Genomic DNA, 19,985 nt, shown 5'->3' with positions numbered 1-19,985 from the left:
AAGCATCCTCACGGCATAATGCAGCCACCACCATGCTTCACGGTCAGGATGGTGTGTTTTAGATGGGCAGTGTTCAGCTTATACCAAACATGGCATTTAGTGTGATGATCAAAAAGCTCAATTTTGGTTTCTTCAGACCATAGGACATTCTTCCAGCTGACTTCAAAGTTTCCCACCTGCCTTCTGGCAAACTAGCTGAGATTTCACGTGAGATTTTTTTTCAACAGTGGCTTTCTCTTTGCCACTCCCATCTTAACCACTGAAGCTTGCAAGCTTTCCAGAGTTGTCATAGGTCTCTTGGTGGCCTCCCTCACTAGTCCCCTTCTTGCATGGCCATTCAGTTTTTGAGGATGGCTTTCTCTAGGCAGATTTACAGCTGTGCCATATTCTTTCCATTTCTTGATGATTGACTTAACTGTACTCCAAGGGATATTAAGTGACTTCCAAGTTTTCTGGTATCTATCTCCCGACTTGTGTTTTTCAATAACCTTTTCGTGGTGTTGCTTGGAGTGATTTTTTTTTGTCTTCATGGTGTAGTTTTTGCCAGGATACTGGACTCACCAGCAGTTGGACCTTCCAGGTACAGGTGTAGTTTTACTACAATCAATTAAAACACCATGACTACACACAGGTGATCTCTATTTAACTAATTATGGGACTTCTAAAACCAATTGGTTGCACTAGTAATGTCATATTAATGAGTGGGTGGGGGGTGAGTACTTAAGTGATCAATTATTTTGTGTTTTGTATTTGTAGTTAATTTAGTTCACTTTGTAGAGATCTGTTTTCACTTTGACACAAAAGAGTGTTTTTTCCATTATTCAAATTAAATCCATTGTGATTCAATGTTGTAAAACAATATAAAAAGAAAACTTCCAAGGTGGGGGGGGGGGGGTGAATACTTTTTATTGGCACTGTATGATCTTGTCAAATTCCTTGCTAAAGTTTACGTAGACATCATTTGTCTTGCCACTTTCAACTTTTTTGATAAATTCCTTGAAAAGCTGTATAAGATTGGCTTGACTCAAAGCCATGTCTGTCCCTAATCAGTCCCTGCCCATCCAAATACTTATATATCCAGTCTTTTAGAATACCTTCCATAACTTTCCCACTCCTGATGTCAGACTCACTGGCCTATAATTTCCTGGCTTACTCTTAGAGTCTTTCTTAAACACCAGAACAACATTAGTTACCCTCCCTTTCTCCTGCACCTCACCCGTAGCTAAGGATGTTTAAAATATCTCTGCTAGAGCCCTTGCAATTACTGCACTAGCCTCCCACAGGGTTCAAGGGAACAACAACTTGTCAGGCCTTGGGGATTTATTCACCCTAATTTGCCTCAAGACAACAAACATCTCCTCCTCTGTAATTTGTATACGATCCATGACCTTTCTGCTGATTGCTTCACATCCATAGACTATGTGTTCATTTCCTGACCGCTCCCTCGGTTTTTTTTCTCTCTCTGCCCCTCTCACAATCACTCTTTGCCTGTTCTCCATCTCCCTCTGGTGCTCTCCTCCCCCTTTCTTTCTCCCTAGGCCTCCCGTCCCATGATCCTTTCCCTTCTCCAGCTGTGTATCCCTTTTGCCAATCACCTTTCCAGCTCTTAGCTTCACCCCTCCCTCTCCTGTCTTCTATCATTTCGGATTTCCCCCTCCCCCTCCTACTTTCAAATTTCTTACTATCTTTTCTTTCAGTTAGTCCTGACGAAGGGTCTCGGTCCGAAATGTTGATTGTACTTCTTCCTATAGATGCTGCCTGGCCTGCTGCGTTCCACCAGCATTTTGTGTTTGTTGCTTGAATTTCCAGCATCTACAGATTTCCTCATGCTTTCGTATTTAAATCTCCCTCTTTTTTTGCTCCATGCATAGATTTCCCCCCTGATCTTCCAGGGGACCAATTTTTCTTTGCTAAGCTTTTGTTCTTAATATATCTGTAATAGCACTTGGGATTCCCCTTCACCTTGTCTGCTAGAGCATCCTCATTGTCTTTTAGCTCTCCTGATCCTTAAGCTTTCTCTTACATTTCTTATGCTCCTCAAGTACCTCATTTGTTGCTGACTGTCTATACCTGATAGGCACTCCTTTTTCAACCAGGGCCTCAATATCTCCCAAAAAACTGGATTCCCTAAATCTGTGTGTGATGCCTTTTATTTTGACAGGAACTTACAAACTCTATACTCTAAAACTTTCACTTTTGAAGGCCTCGCACTTACCAAGTACACCTTTTCCAGTAAACAACCCACTTGCCATATCCTTTCTGATACCATCAAAAGTGGCCTTTCTCCAATTCAGAATCTCACCCCAAGGACCAGACCTATCCTTTTCCACAACTACCTTGAAGCTAATGATATTATGATCATTAGATGTAAAGTACTCCCCTACACATACCTCTATCACTTCTTTCACTTAGCCTGTCTCATTCCCTAATAGGAGATCTAACATTGTACTCCCTTATGTTCGGACTTCTATGTACTGCTTAAGGAAACTTTTAGGAATACTTTTGACAAACTCTGTCACATCCAGCCCTGCTCCTCTAAAACCCGTGGACTGTTGGGTGGTCTGTAATACAATCGTGTTAATGAGCTCGTACCTTTCTTCAGTTCTACCCTTTAAGTCTCACTAAATGAGCTCTTCAGTCTGTCCTGTCTGAGCACTAGTGTGATATTTTCCCTGTCTAGTATTACCACCGCTCCCACCAGTGGAATACTAAAGGTGTTATGTATGAACATGCTGAGTTTAGAAACCCAATTATTCAGTTCATTCATTTTTCTGAAAATATAACAAAAGGTATACAGCGCCTTGAAAATGTATTCAGCCACCACAACTATCTTTACATTTTCTAAATTTAAAATATAGTGAAGTAGGATTTTTTGAGCTAATCTGCCAAACGTTGTGCATCATGTCATATCAAAAGAAAAATTCCAAAACTGGTCAATAATTACTAAAAATTAAAAACCAAAATTTTGGAGCTGAAAAACTAGTCATCCCTTTTGTGATTACTAAGCTAACTTTACTCAGATGCCATATACTGTTTATCATACCAACTCACCCAATTTATTGATGTAGAAAATTGGAAGATTACCTGTTTTCAATGAATTCATAAGAATAAATACCCCCTCCTCACTAAGGTCCAGCAGTATGGTAGATTTTCAACAGATCAAGACAAAAAAGCATTCAAGACAAGTCATGGAAATGATAATAAAGAAGCACAAGACCATCTCAAAGGCACTGAACATACCTTAGAGTTCAGTGCCGTCCATCGTGGAAAAATTATGAAACCACAGCTACATTGCCTAGGTCAGTCCACCCCTTTAATCTTAGTCACTGGAGAAGAATGGTGCTTGTAAGAGAGGCTGCAGTGATGCCAACAGTCACGCTCAGTGAGCTCCAGAAGTCAGTGGCTGCCACTGAAGGTGAAGTTCATGGCTCCACAGTATCTAAGGCCTTGCACAAATGGGTACTTATGGAAGATTGGCAAGGAAGAAGCCCTGGTTTTAAAAAAAGAAGCATCTTCTTGGCTGTAAAAACATTGCTCAGCATCACTTACATGCTAAAAAGATGTGGAAAAAGATCTTGTGGTCCGATGAGACTAAAGTAGAACTTTCTGGCCTCAACACTAAGCATATCAGCCAGGTAACACCATCCCCACTGCCAGAGCACCCATGGAGTATCTGCAAATGCAGAAAGTTGATGTCCTTAAGTGGCCCAGTCAGAGTTGTGACCTTAACCCAGACGAACATCTCTGGCAAGACCTCAAGATTGCTGTCTACCACCGTTCACCAACTAACCTGAGACAGCTTGAGCAATTTTGCAAAGAGGAATGGGCAAATTTGCTCCATCAAGTTGTGCAAACCTGATAGAGACTTATCCGAAAAGACTACTGACTGAATTCAAAGATAGGTCTGAGTGTTGGTTCAACTAAGTACAGTCGGCCTTCCTTATCCGCGGGTTCCGCATGTGCGGATTCAACCAACCGCGGATCAGGAAAACCCGGAAGTTCCCTCTCCAGCACTCATTGTTTGAGCATGTTCAGACTATTTTTTCCTGTCATTTTTCCCTAAACAATACAGTATAACAACTATTTACATAGCATTTACATTGTATTAGGTATTGTAAGTAATCTAGAGATGATTTAAAAGTACAGGCAGTCCCCGGGTTATGAATGAGTTTTGTTCCTGAGTCCGTCTTTAAGTCGGATTTGAAGTCAGAACAGGTACATCCGGTATTATTTAGCCTCAGTTAGTAAAACGTTTGTCTTAGTATATATTTTACCTTTATATACATATAAAACACTTAAGAAACATATGTATTTCAATAATACATATGCCTTGCTTAGTAACAATTGTTGCTTTCATCAGGGCAGGGCCTTTCAAATGTTCCATTAAAATTGTTCCGATCGTTGACTGACTAGTCTTAACGTTTTTCCAATGACCGATGGCGTTTCACCTCTTTCCAATCGCTTCATTACTTCCACTTTATTTTCAGTCATGATCGTGATTATTTTTGTGAACAGAAACACTGTGGATTCAGAGCTGCACCAGGTCCTAAAGTCCATCGCACTGATGCAGGTTAAATAAGGTCCAGGGTTCCACTGGGTCCTAAAGACCACTTGATCGAGCCAGGTTGAATAAGGGACTTGAGCATCCACGTTTTTTAGTATACACGGGGGGGGTCCCAGAACCCAGAAAGTGGATAAAGAAAAGGGGGATGAATACTTTTGAACTACTGGCATTTCAATTCCTGAAGTTTTAGTTTTTCATGCTAATTTTCCCTGTTTTGGGGGCTGTGAAGAAAGGAACATAATTCACAAATAAAATCCCTGGTTGTAGAACTCGTTTATGTGAACAAAGGTTTGGGGGCTGAATACTTCTACATGGTACTTTATGGTTGCTGAAATTGGAGATGACAAATAAATAAGGATATTGGTTGTGAAGAGACTGCTTTCTTATGTGGGAGTATATAGACTAGGTGTCATCTATGATGAAGTAAGTAGACTGGAATGCAAATTTCAGGTTGCAGTCAGATAACTAAAGATGGTAGTTGCGAAGAAGACATAAGGAGGCTGTGAAAGCTGCAGTTAGGTTATCTGGGTGGTCGAGGATCTGGCTAATGAAGTATGCATAATATGGAAACTTATAAAATGATCAGTTTTAAAATTTAAAATAATATTTTAAAAATTTACTGAAATTTAGAAGAGAGGCAACTTGGTAGATTTTAGAATCAGAATCGGGTTTATTATCACAGGCATGTGTTGTGATATTTGTTAACTTGGCAGCAGCAGGTCAATGCAGTACATGATAATAAGGATATTGGTTGTGAAGAGGTTGCTTTCTCATGTGGGAGTATGTAGACTAGATGTCATCTATGATGAATTAGGTAGATTGGAATGCAAAATTCAGGTTGCAGTCAGATCAGTTATCATATATGTAATTGAGACCCAAGTCTGAGGGTCTCAGCAATATATTTTTAAAGAGTAATAATACATTTCCAGCGTGTTCTGATTCTTTCATCTAGGGTCCAGTTACAATCAATGAACAAAATTCCACAGCTTGTAATCAGTGTCTTGCAGTTCTTTCACAATATTTATTGTCCTTAATCGAAATCTCAGAATTACCATTTAAGATCTGCAGGCAGTGGTTCAAATTTTGCCATCACAGTTGAGATTGGATTTAAAAATGTAAGAAATGTGAATGGGTGTAGGTATGTGGCCATTAAAATCTTTTCCACCATTTGTTAAGCCCGTGACTGATGATGTTCCTTGATGTCATTTCCTTCACTCTTACCATATCCATTGATTTCCTGAATATTCATTAATCTCCGTAGCCTATAATTAAATATCCTGAACAACAGGAAGAATTTCTTCTGTATAACAGTTACCTTTTATAATTCTGTATAATTTTCTTGAGAAATAAATTATTAAAATGGTTCAATGTAATCATTTTCAATTGATTGTTTTTAACGTTACAGCGTGTTGGTGGCAGCATTCGTCCATGGAAGCAAATGTATGTGGTTCTTCGTGGCCATTCTCTATTTTTGTACAAAGATAAAAAGGAAAAGGCAACTCATGCAACTTGTCAAACTGAAGAAGAACAACCAATCAGCATCAAAGCCTGCTTAATCGATATCTCATATAGTGAAACCAAGCGTAAGCATGTGTTTCGACTAACCACTTCTGAGTGTGAATACCTCTTCCAGGCTGAGGATCGGGAGGATATGTTGGCATGGATTAAGATTATACAAGAAAACAGCAATTTGGATGACGAAGTAAGTGTATTTTGTATCTGTCTACAGAAAAAGGGAAACAGATTATCAAGACTATTTTTACTCCTTTCACATCTGGCTCTCTTAACTCAGAAGTATGCTGTTACATCAGTCTCTTAGAACTTAGTAGTTTTTATTATGTAGCTAAAGCAGTCTCAATAAAGTATTAGAATGCAATATTAAGAATTAAGGCACTACCTTTAAACTAATTTTAATTGTCCAACAAGTTTTTCATTGAGTTCATAATTTTTTTGAATGTGAGGATAACTGGAAAAATATCTGTAATACCGTATATTAAAAAAAAGATTATTTTCTCTGGAGTGTTGGAGACTGTGGGGAGACCTGATAAGGGTATATAAAGTTATGAGAGGCACAGATACAGTAGATGGTCAGAATGTTTTTCTCAGGGTAGAAATGGCAAATACTAGAGGGCTTCAAGGTGAGAGAGAGAAACTTTAAAAATGATGTACAGGGCAAGGCTTTTTAATAGGTAATTAGTAGTGCTGTTAAAGAGGCTTTTAGATAGGTATATGAACACATGGGGAAATAAATCATATGCATGTAGAAGGGATTTGTTTAATTTGGCATCTTGTTGGCATAGATATTATGGACCTAAGGGTCTGTTCTTGTTCTGTGTATACCATAACACGATGTTGTGTGTTTTAAAAGCGAAGGAGAAACAGAATTAATGTTTCTGGTTGAGAAACTGCATCGGAACTAGTAAAGTGAGAAAACATGAAAGCCAATATTTTTTGTTTTTATTTCAGATTTTCAGTATATGTAGGTGTTTGGTTTGCATTATTTTTGGTTTGCATGATCTTTTCATGCACTTGCTGCCATTGGACTGCTTGGTTGTAGAAGCCATAAGTTTGGAAGATATGTTTTAATTAGCCTAGGCAAGTAATTGTAATGCATTTTATACAAACCACACATGATAGCTGCAGTGCTCCAATGGTTGAACAAGTCAATGTTTAGGTTTGTGAATGGGGTACTAAGAAAGAGTCAGTGCTAAGTTGAGTAGTAATAAGCAGGACAGTTAGTGTACAGTGTTTAAAGATTAATGATTAGGCCAAAGGATTGCTGAATTTTTAGAAAACATCAGAATCATTTAAAAAGAATATAAAAAGAGGGAAGATAGTGTATGAGTGCAAACTAGTAAATAATATACATAACGAGCTTTAACTGATAGAGTGAGCAACTAATGTAAGCATCAGTCCATTAGAGGGCAAGACTGGGAAATAAATAAGAATTCAAAAAATGGCAAAGATTCTTGGGAGTTATTTTCAAATGAAACACGAGTGAATCTGCAGATGCTGGAAATAAATAAAAACACAAAATGCTGGCAGAACTCAGCAGGCCAGACAGCATTTTGTGTTTTTATTTTCAAATGAAAATGTCCCAATAACAATAAATATAATATTTAAGCACCTTAAAGCAATCTCCACCATTAGAGAAAGATTACTCTGCAACCAAACCAATTTGAAGAATTTACTCAAGTTCTTTAAGGCTATGACAAACGTGTAGATGCATGGGCATCAGAATCTGAATCAGGTTTAATATGACCAGCATATATGTTGTGAAATCTGTTGTTTGGTGGCAGCAGCATTTTGTAATACATAATAATAAAAGCTATAAATTACTTTTTATATAGTTCAACCTACTTGACGGTTGCAGAGAAGAGGGCATATCCTGGGTGATGAGGACCCTCAGTGATGGATGCTGTCTTGAGGCATTGCTTTTGAAAGAGTCCTGGATGCTGGGGTGGCAGGGTGGCTACTGCCTGTGATGGAGCTGGCTGAACTTACAACTTCCTTCAGCCTTGTCTGATACTGTGCAGTAGCCCCTCCATACTAGACAGTGATGCAGCCAGCTAGTATGCTCTCCATGATACATCTATAGAAATTTGCAAGCGTCTTTGGTGACATACCAATTCTCCTCAAACTGCTAATGAAACATAGCTGCTGTCATGTCTTCTTTGCAATTGCATCAGATAGATCCTCAGAGACGTTAACACCCAGGAACTTGAGGCTGCTCACCCTTTCCATTTCTGATCCCTCAGAGAGGACTAGTATGTGTTCCCTTGACTTCCCTTTCCTGATGTCAACAATTAATTCCTTGGTCATACTGACATTCAGTGCAAGGTTGCTGCTGCAACGTTATCCAACTAGCAAATCTATCTCACTTCTGCATGCCTCCTCACACCATCTTAAATTTTGCCAACAATACTGGTGTTGGCAGCAAAATTATAGATGGTGTTTGAGCTGTGTCTAGCCACACATCGTGGGACTACAGAGAGTACGCCATGGGGTAAGCACACATCTTTGAGGTGTAGCAGTGTTGGTCATCAGCGAGGAGGAGATGTTATTTCTGATCCACACATTCTGTGGTCTCCCGTGAGGAAATCTAGGATCCAGTTGTGTGGAGCTTGTTGATTAGAACTGAGGATATGATTGTGTTGAATGCTGAGTTGTAATCAACAAACAGCAGTCTGATTACTATTGTCCAGGTGATCCAAGACCTAATGGAGAGCCAGAGAGATTGCATCCCCTGTAGACCTACTGTGGTGATAAACAAATCCTCGCTTAGGGAGGTGTTGATTCTAGCCATGACCAATCTCTCAAAGCACTTCATCACAGTAGATGTGACTGCTACTAGACAATAGACATTGAGGTAGCTCACCCTGCTCTTCTGGGGCACTGGTATGATCGTCACCCTTTTGAAGCAGGTGTGATCCTCTGACTACAGCAAGGAGTGTGAATAAGTAGGAAATTCAGGATTAAGTCAGACACAAAAAGGAGATTAAGAAAAAAAGACTAAAAGCAAAACAAAATGTGTAAGATAGCATGTGTAAAACTTAAACATTGTATCTGTCAGTTCACAGTCCATAGTATTTTATGAATGTTAAAAACACTTGCGATCACATTTTTTCCTATCAAATGCAGTTTTCACAAGGCTTTATTTCCACAAGAAATTTTATTGCTTAATTTCTCGAAACTGGGTGCTTGCTGGAAAGATCTGCATTTATTGCCCATTAATAATTGCTAGAGATGGTAGTAGACTAACACAGTGGTCCCCAACCACCGGTCCGCAGCCCGGTGGTTGGTGACCACTGGACTAACACTTTGAACCACTCCAGTGACCACTCCATAGAAAGTTCCAGGATTTACACCCTAGTGACAATAAAACAGCAAGATATTTCCAATTCAGAATATGAGTCTGACTTAAAAGGCAATATCCAGATAGTAATGGTTTCAAGCATCTGAAATGTGGTGGTTCAAGGTACCTGATTTCATTGTGCTACCTAATAATTGTTAATGTGTTTGCCTCAGCCTTGCTGCATGTTGACACAACATCTTCAGTTATTGAGGAGATGCAAATTGGATTAAAAACTGTATAATCGGCATTTATTATTTTCACCTCTTATTACAGAGAATGGGTAATAAAGAAGATCTCCTTAATATTATGATCTATTGTGTATTTGTTTATAGCATTTTGTGTATATCCATACAAGAAGAAATAATATGTTTGACTTGTAGGACACGGGAGTTACAAGTAGAGATTTAATTAGTCGGAAGATTAGAGAATACAGTACCATGATGAAGTAAGTAGGTTTGTTTTACTGGTCTAGTTTTCATGAATTATGATTTTGAACTTAAACCCACTTTTGATTTACAATTTAATTTATCACAAAATTAAGCTATCACCAGACTGTGCAGAACATTTGAGTTCAAAAACATTACCTTCTCTGTCACTGTATGCAAGACTGAATGAGGCCTTGTGCATTATTTGTGTCGGTGCCTAAGTAAATGAATGGACAATAATAAAACATAAGAGTTATTGTAAATCTCTATTTAAAGAAAATGAATAGTTTACAGTCCATGTGCAAATAATTCCTTTGAAATATCTTACTGGATTTTTTTTCAGTACTTCTGGCAGTAAATCAGAACCATCTCCTAAAACACCACGGCAGACTCTCAGTATTAGACAGACCTTCTTGGGATCCAAAACTGATCCAAAGAGCCCACATTCTCCAAAGCAAGAGCTGGAAAGAAAGCTTATAAGTATGTATCATTGTATAACTAATCATCTCGAATTTTTTCTCTTTCAATCATACAATTTATTTTTAATTGTTAACTTCATTTAAATGATATTAAAGTCTAATTATTTAAATAAGTAGAAATTTATTTGTTTATCCAGTTAACTAAATAATTTTAACAATTTTTTTTTGGCATACTTAAGCCCCGCGTACAGTGAGAAGCTGTTGTGTGGGACTCTGCTCTCCAAGGGAACTGAAGGCACAGCTGTCTGGAAAGGAGCATTTTAAATCCAGCCTGTGCAATAGATCATAACTGAAGGACTTTAGGTACCTTTAAGACATAGAAGCGGGTAGAGATACAATTCCCACTGAAGCGGTAGCAGAGTTTCATACTGGGAATTGGACAAGCTAGAATATGGATTTAAGCCAAAGTTAGTTTCGTATATATTGTGTGAGATTACACATGAAGATGTGAATATAGATTTTTCTTCAAATCAATATTAGTTGCAAAATATTTAATCTAAAATGAAATTAATGATACAATACTTAACTGAAATAATTTTTGCCATACACTGATATCAAAGAGAAGTTATTTTACTATTCAGATGACACAAGCCCACCAAAAGACAAAGGAACATGGCGAAGAGGTATTCCTAGTTTAATGAGAAAACCTTTTGAAAAGAAACCAGGTCCTGGTGTAACATTTGGTGTCAGGTTAGATGATTGTCCACCTGCTCTTCACAATAAGGTATGTGCAATCTAGTAGAGAATACTGTGAATGTACAGTTAGTATTTAAAGCACAAAAATAAAAAGTGTCCCTTCAAAAGAGGACATTTTGTCTTTGAGTCTTCTGAAAGCAGGCTCACTGCTAGTTTTCCTCACGCATCTCTCATCAAGTTTTAAAGTGTCTTTAAATGTCTTCTCCAGAAGGTCTTGCATTAACTTGTATGCAGAATTCCATAAAAGCAACTCAATGTGACAGTTAATGAAATTTAATAATTGAATTTATACCCTTATTTAAATGGTTTATCTTAAGCTCTTCTGATAATTGGCATTCTGCTGTGACATTCTGCGTTAAATTTATTTTCCTTGCTTTGTTCCCATATATATAATAGGAATTATAAATTACTTCATAATCTAAAGATGTTTTAACCTAATACATGAATGAGTATCATTATGGTTAAGCTACTTTTATTCCATCAAAACAACTGTGGTCCATATAATGCAACTCAGAAATATTTTGGTTCTGAGCACTTGCATTGAGGAATTCCAAAAGCTTGACATGTCATTTCTAAACAGAATGCCATTAAATAACAGCCTATGGTTTAAACTCTATCTGTTTCTGTTAACTCAACCTCCCCACTCTGGACTTGATATTAAAGAGTTCACCTACTCAATTACAAAACAATTTGTAATTACATTAAAAACAATTAATAATTCTGATTATAATCCTACAATTGCCACTATTTAAACAATGATGGGGTTCCTGGCCACAAAATAGATAGTTTGCTCACATTTCAAATTTTAAGCATTTGAAAATTGATATTTTATATTTAACGCTCATAAACTGATTTATAGAAAAATCACATTGTGAAAGTTAAATCAATAGTTATAGCAGATTGTAAAATAAGTTAAGGCTCATAGCAACAGGAAATGCACTGAGTGATGTGTAATGTTACTGCAGTTGGGTCTTGTTTTTCTGCTTTGGAAATATTAATGACCATTCACAGAAGAGTATGTGTTCAGTGTTTCACTATAAGTGTCATTTTTTTGCAAAAGAGGGTATGACTTGAGTCTTGAGTTCATTTGATACCTTTCTGTCATCTCTTGGAGCTTAACACTCAGCCAGTCCCCTCTATTAACCTCGTACGTTTACAATTTTTCTCTTTATAAGAGAACTAGTCAGTCCTGCTGTAGTTCATCTATCAGTGTTATTGACTCAGTTTCTCCCTCTCTACTAGTATGGCCTGATCTGCTCCTAGAGCTTAATACTTAACAGTCTTGTCTTTTGTTTTCTCTCCCCATCTGCCATTATCTATAGCTCTAAAATTTCTTCTGTGTTCTCTCCCTGTAATCGCTCTCATCAATCTATCAGATATTTTTCTGTTAAATTTATCCCTATTATCATTCGAACCGTTCTCTACTTTCCACTTCTGAAGAAGGGTCTTCAAGCTGAAATGGAAACTCTGTTTCTTGTTCCACAGATACTTCCTGGCATATTGGTTTTTCCAAAATTTTCTATTTTTGTTTCACATTTTCAAAACTAAATTGGTTCATTATTGTCACATGTAATACAGAGGATAGTCTGACTTCATGCTAACCACTCACTCTTCTGAATCTGTCAACCTGTTGAACAACACTAACAGAGATGACAAAGTTCACTCATTTGAGCCCACCAGCTTCAGTGATTAACTGGATCTTAAAATATAACTCTAATCCTGAGAGCATGGATTAGAAAATGGAAATTCCTACCTCCCATTGTTATAATTCTCAAAGGCTACCTCCTAACTATATGGAATATCTGGTGTTGAAGAGTAAATATGCACTTGTCAGTGACACCATATTCTGAACGCAAAATAAAAACTGATCAGTTTACCCCCCCCCCCCCCCCACCCAGTAGAGAATTTTGAAAGAGAACTACAATGTAATTATTGTATTGTACTGAAATAGCTTTCAGGTTGTTCAAATAAATTGCTATTTGTATAGCTGGTTATGTAGGTTTTAATAAAGTATATTTAATAGCTTACCAGCTTGTGTTTTGTAGTATGTACCATTTATAGTTGAGGTCTGCTGCAATTTGGTTGAAGAGAAAGGACTTGAGTACACTGGAATCTACAGAGTGCCAGGAAATAATGCTGCTATATCAAGCTTGCAAGAAGAACTCAACAAAGGAGTGACTGATATTGACTTTATGGATGATGTAAGTTTCAAAAACTTTCTTATTTTGTATTGTGAAATATTTTTATTACTGTGCATTAAAATTGTAATAAAATTGTTCTCCTCTACAATGTTTCAAAACACAGAAATGGCGAGATCTGAATGTTATAAGTAGTTTACTGAAATCCTTCTTCCGAAAACTTCCAGAGCCTCTCTTCACAAATGGTAATTATCTCTGATTGTTTTAGTCCAACCTTTATCTACAGTAATTGGCAAACAGTAAGGCATATGAATTGTGATATTTCATTATTTGTTTTGAAATCCACCATTAAAGCTTGTAGAACTGCAGATCATTGCTTAGTTGCATTACAGTTAACCAGTTTATATTAAGTTATCTTTTCACTTGCCAGGTGTTAAAGAAAACCTGTTCACAAGAAATAGTTTAGTACATATTAGAATACCATTAAGTATGCTTAAAACTTTATACACTCTGGCCACTTTATTAGGTACCCCCTGTCTTCTGCCACTGTAGCCATGCACTCTATTGTTCAATATGTTGTGCATTCAGAGATGCTGTTCTGCACACCACTGTGGTAATGCATGGCTTTTTGAGGTACAACTTGAACCAGTCCAGCCATTCTCTGGCCTCTCTCATTAACAAGGCATTTTCACCCACAGAACTGTTGCTCACTGCATGGTTTTTGTTTTGCACATTGTTCTTTGTAAACTCTTGAGACTGTTGTGCATGAAACTCCCAGGGGATCGACGGTTTTTGAGATACTCAAACCACCCTGTGTGGTACCAACAATCATTCCACAGTCATAGTCACTTGCATCATATTTCTTCTCTTCCTCCCCCCATTCTGATTATTAGACTGAACAACAACTAAACCTCTTGATCATGTCTGAGTGTATTTTCCTATCAATTTTTGTATTCTCATCAAGGTGGATTGTTTACTTACAACTAATTTGTCCATAATTTTTCTAAACAGAGTTGGATAGCAGACACCATGGACAGAGTTGTCAGAAGCAACTGTTTAAACCCTGACCCTGCTTTATGTAAATCTCATTAAGCATTACACTTTCATAGAATTCCTTATAATCCTTGCTACATCTGTTTTAAAAAAAATTAATCTAAACCAACAAGAGATTTGTTCATGATTACAGCAAGTCAATGTGGGTACGGGCGTATTAGTTATAAGTACAACAGAGTAAATCCCAGTACAAAGAAGTAACACTTCACAGTGGTGATGGTCACAGTTTGTTCCCCGGATCCTTGAGGACTTGCATTCTGAATGTGTGTGGTGCAATCTCCTGTAACCCCTATTGTATGTACAGTGTTGACTGCAGGTTCTCTTTCCTCTGGTTGTCGTTGTAGGCTCCCTCTTTCCCCATACTTCTATTTGCAGTTTTTGTGATCTTGTGGTCTCTTAAGGAATCTTACCATTTATCATTTCAATGATACTTTTAATATTTTACTACTCTTGTTCCTTGTGTTAGTCAAAAGGTATCAGTAGCCCATCACTTAATGTAGCTTTTGATAGTGATACAATGCAAGATTCAGTCATCATGTCAAGAACATTTGAACAGCAGTGTAATTAGATTTCATTTTATCTTAAAACTAAGTCCTTTGTCTTTGAAGTTCACATGTTCTGTGCTCACACTGCTGTGAGGCACATGTCCTTATACTGAGGTAATTTTATCTCCAACTACAATCATCCTTGTGCTCAGTTCACCTCCAGCCAATAGAGATTTTTTTTACATATTTGTTTACTGGAGTACTTAATGCTGTGCTTGTTCATTTGTTGCCTTGAGGCTAGGGCAGCCACACTTATCTATCCTCTGGAATGGAGCACTTTTGTCCATGTTTTGACTTGGGGTAAAAGGACCCTAATGGCAGTTGTATACAGGCCTCCAAACAGCAGCTGGAATGTGGATTACAAATTACAGCCAGAGATAGAAAAGATGTTTCAGAAGGGCAATGTCATGATAATCGTTAGGGATTCTAACATGAAAGTGGATTGGGAAAACCAGGCCAGTACTGGGCCTCGAGAGAGAATTTGTAGAATGTCTAAGGGATGGCTTTTTAGTACAGCTTGTTGTTGAGCCCGCTAGGGGATTGGCTGTGCTGGATTGGATGTTGTGCAATGATCCGGAGGTGATAGGAGAGCTTAAGGTTAAGGAACCCATGGGGAACAGTGAACACTATATGATTAAGTTACTTTGAAATTTGAGAAGGAGAAGCTAAATTCCAATGTGTCGGTATTTCAGTGGAATAAAGTAAATTACAATGGCATGAGAGGGGAGCTGGCCAAGGTTGACTGGAAAGAGACACTAGCAAGAAGGACAGCAGAGTAGCAATGGCTGGAGTTTTTGCAAAAATGAGGGAAGTGCAAGACAGATGTATTCCAAATAAGAAGAAATTTTCAAAAGAAAGAAGGACACTACTGTGGCTGAAAAGTGAAGTCAAAGCCCAAGTAAAGACAAAAGAGAGGGCATACAAGGAAGCCAAAGCTTGTGGGAAGATAGAGGATTGGAAAGCTTTTAAAAACTTGCAGAAGGAAACGAAGAAGGTCATTAGGAAGGAAAAGATGAATTATGAAATGAAGCTGGCGACTGATACCAATGAAAATACTAAAAGCTTTTTTAAGTATATAAAGGGTAAAAGAGAGTTGAGGGTAGATGTAGGACCAATAGAAAATGACGCTGGAGATAATGTAATGAGAGACTCAGAGATGGAGGAGGAACTGAATGCATATTTTGCATCAGTCTTCACAGTGGAAGACATCTGCAGGACATTTAAGAGTGTCAGGGAAGTAAAATATGTGCAGTGAAAATTACAACTGAGAAGGTGTTCAGGAAGCTTAATGGTCTGAGGGAGGATGAATCTCCTGGACCTGATGAAATGCACCCTCGGGTTTTGAAGGAAGTAGCTGGAGAGATTGCGGAGGCATTAACGATGATCTTTCAGGAATTGATAGATTCTGGCATTGTACCGGATGACTGGAAAATTGCAAATGTTACTCCACTATTTAAAAAGTGTAGGAGGCAGTAGAAAGGAAACTATAGACCTGTTAGCCTGACATCAGTGGTTGGTACGTAGTTGGAATCGACTGTTAGGGATGAGTTTACAGAGTACCTGGAGGCACATGACAAGATAGGCGAAAGCCAGAATGAATTCCTGAAAGGAAAATCCTGGCCGACTAACATACTGCAATTTTTTGAGGAAATTACAAGCAGGGTAGACAAAGGAGATGCAGTAGATGTGGTGTACTTGGATTTTCAGAAGGCTTTTGATGAGCTGCCGCACATGAGGCTGCTTAGCAAGATAAAAGCCCGTGGAATTACAGGGGAGTTACTAGCATAGGTGGAGCATTGGCTGATCGGCAGACAACAGAGAGTGGGAATATCGGGACCCTATTCTGGCTGGCTGCCGGTTACCAGTGGAGTTCCACAGGGGTCAGTGTTGGGACCACTGCTTTTTACGATGTATGTCAATGATTTGGTTAATGGGATTAGTGGATTTGTGGTTAAATTTGCCGATGATACAAAGATAGGTGGAGGAGCGGGTAGTGTTGAGGAAACAGAGAGCCTGCAAAGAGACTTAGTTAGTTTAGTGGAATGGGCAAAATGACGAGATGCAAAAGGACTTGGGAATCCTTGTGCAGGATACTCTAAAGGTTAGCCTCCAGATTGAGTTGGTGATGAAGAAGCCAGATACAATGTTGGTAAATTTCTAGAGGTATAGAATATAAGAGAAGGGATGAGATGTTGAGGCTTTCTAAGGCAATCGTGAGATCAAACTTGGAATATAGTGTGTGTAGTTTTGGGCTCCTTATTTTAGAAAGGGTATATTGACCTTGGAGAGAGTTCAGAGAAGATTTATGAGAATGATTCCAGGAACGGAAGGGTTACCGTATGAGGAATGTCTGGCAGCTCTTGGGTTGTATTCCTTGGAGTTCAGGAAAATGAGGGGGGTCCTCATTGAAACATTCTGAATGTTAAAAGGCCAGAACAGGTTAGATATGGCAAAGTTATTTCCTATGGTAGGGGATTCTAGGATAAAAGGGCACTACTTTAGGATTGAAGGATGTCCATTTAGAACAGAGATGTGGAGAAATTACTTTAGTCAGAGGGTGGTATATCAGTGGAATTGTTTGCAATGAGCGGCTATGGAGGCCAAGTCATTGGGTGCATTTAAGGCAGAGATAGATTAGTTCTTGATTAGCCAGGGCATCAATGGGTATAGGGAGAAGGCAGGGGAGTGGGGATGACTGGAAGAATTGGATCAGCCCATGAATGAATGGCAGAGCAGACTCAATGGGCCGAATGGCCTACTTCTGCTCCTATATCTTATGGTCTTAACACTAGAATGAGATCTGTGGTCCTGACATAATCCAAATCAATAATTAGTGAGCCTGTTGTTGGATAAGGACTGCATAAACACACTTATTGACTGGTTTGATCATATTGCTCCATTAAAGTTAGACCAGGGGAGAATTAACAAGATTATATTCATCCTTTTTTTGAGCCAGTCATATGTTGCCAGCTTTCCAGAGATGCCAATAATTGAGCTTGGTCGGAACAGGTTCTGGTAGAGCACTACAGCAAGCATGGTTTAACTATAATATGGTCTCCTGATATCAAATTGTAGAAGTCCTGAAGAAAAAAATATATTAACTGATGTGTTGAACATTTTAAGCATTATAGTACTGCTCACTTTAATTATTAAAATGATTTTTTTGTGTGTTACAGACAAATATGCTAATTTTATAGATGCCAACAGAAAAGAGGATTCAGTGGATAGACTCAGAACCTTAAAAAAATTGGTAATCTTTATCCATGACTAGTTTAACTTTACACATAGTTAACATTAAACCTTATTTCTATTCATTAAGACTTTCTCATGGTAAAACAATTTCAGATTCGAGATTTACCAGATCATCACTATGAAACTTTAAAATTTCTTTCGGCACATCTGAAGACAGTAGCAGAAAACTCTGAAAAAAATAAGGTACCCTTATTTAAGTTCCTTTAAAATTTTATGCATGTCCACATTATTTTTCAATGTCAAAACAGTTTTTATCTGTATTTTGAAATTCTCACTTCCAGTTACAGTGATCAACTAAAGAAAATGTAAACACCAACAGAAAGTTAAAATTTAGAATGATGTCCCATTTTTTCTTTTTTCAACTTTTCTAGTGTCAGAGGATATAGTTGCCATATAATTCATGTTCCTAGTCAAAGAAACATTTTCTGAAAGTCTTAACAATGTATAGGTATAGTCTAGTGTAATAATAAAATACTTTTACTTTATTTTTAAAAATCTGAAACTGTTGTGTACTTAGATGGAACCTAGAAATTTGGCAATTGTATTTGGTCCAACCCTTGTCAGAACATCAGAAGACAACATGATGCACATGGTTACTCACATGCCAGATCAATACAAAATAGTGGAAACGCTTATACAACATGTAAGTTTACTTTATGTCCATGGTTATTAGGATTAATAATGTCACTGATTGCTTGAGTGAATAACTAAATTGTAACGACCATTGATCTGATTGTATTTTCAGTATGACTGGTTTTTCACTGAAGAAGGTGATGAAAGTGCAACCGTAAGTAATAATAATTTGAAAACATACTTAGAGACACGCAGCAGACCAAACTGGAACTGATGTCAATCTCATTCAATATCCTTACCTACAATAGTATTGATGGTTTTCACAATCCTCTATGTTGTCTATTTTTGGGTTAATATTTCTTGTACATACTTTTAATTTCTGTTAGTGTTTAGCACATTATTATTGTCAATTCCAAAGAAAGTTGCTACATAATGCATCTCATTGCCTGCATCTGCAGGGTTAAACATTTTTGCTGTTGAACTTGCTGATTTATTATTGTGCAAAATAGTCAAATAAATATCTTTAAGTATAATGCTGATAGAGTGCTGCAGGTTGTTGAAGTAGTTGCATTTAAAATGTATGCATTTTCTTTTGAAAATGTTAAGCCATTTCTTGGTGTAATGTTGCCATTTGTGATTTTGGAAGTGTCAAAAAATGCATGTTTTTGCAGAAAGCTTTTAATACAGTGGCTTTCCCAACTAATACCTGACATGCTAATTCATTCTTTGCAACACTAATTTTATGTAAAATAAGCAGTAAGTTTTATTCTTGATACAATGCGTTATTTGTATGGAAATATACATATTGAGTAAAACTAATATGTACTACAGTACATGTGATGAATGGTATGAATTCTGAAGCCACATAAATTGGCTTATTCTTGCTTGAAACCCAAATGACTTCTCCCTAATGAATCTATTAAAGTCAAACTTTGGTCTTTCTCCTGACATTGGTATTATGATATGTGGTGCTTCACTGTGAGAGAAAAGTAAGCTTTTTATTTGAAACAGACTGTCACTATTTTGGAAGATTCTGATTCATGCTTGCGAAGTTTTTAAGCATTCTCTTCTTTTTTTCTGATTGATTCTAAATCTAAATCCTGAATTAAGTATAGGAAACCTCTCTCAGATTTGGACTAAACAGAGGTAGTGGGTTTTCCTACTGGACTCTGAATTTTGCCAGTTTTGTTTCAGAAAGTTACATGCACAAACTGCTGTAGTTTATGAATGTTATTACAGGAATGTAGATCATTCAATATCCAAAGATTAATGGAGATTTAAACACAAAATTAAATTTGGTTGTCCAGGTTCTTAACGTGAGGCAAAGTAAGTAACAGTTTTTAAAAGTGTGCACTTCTAGTGCTGCTTCTGATTGCATTGGGTTTAGAAAGATTTGCAAGTATAC

At 37.5% G+C, this 19,985-nt stretch overlaps 1 protein-coding gene across 1 annotated transcript in view; it reads left to right on the top strand.

The window, feature by feature from the left end:
* LOC140732273 (rho GTPase-activating protein 21-like) overlaps window positions 1–19,985 on the top strand; it is a 188,908-nt gene that overhangs the window by 156,252 nt on the left and 12,671 nt on the right. The window contains 10 exon segments of the mRNA XM_073054679.1: window positions 5,970–6,266; window positions 9,800–9,864; window positions 10,188–10,324; window positions 10,905–11,047; window positions 13,065–13,220; window positions 13,324–13,402; window positions 17,932–18,005; window positions 18,101–18,190; window positions 18,525–18,650; window positions 18,753–18,794. Coding sequence (XP_072910780.1) covers window positions 5,970–6,266; window positions 9,800–9,864; window positions 10,188–10,324; window positions 10,905–11,047; window positions 13,065–13,220; window positions 13,324–13,402; window positions 17,932–18,005; window positions 18,101–18,190; window positions 18,525–18,650; window positions 18,753–18,794 — 1,209 coding nt within the window.

Source organism: Hemitrygon akajei, chromosome 8 (genome assembly GCF_048418815.1).
Source record: "Hemitrygon akajei chromosome 8, sHemAka1.3, whole genome shotgun sequence".
NCBI lineage: Eukaryota > Metazoa > Chordata > Chondrichthyes > Myliobatiformes > Dasyatidae > Hemitrygon > Hemitrygon akajei.
Note: the sequence above shows the minus strand (reverse complement) of the source record. Positions and strands in the feature narration are given on the sequence as shown.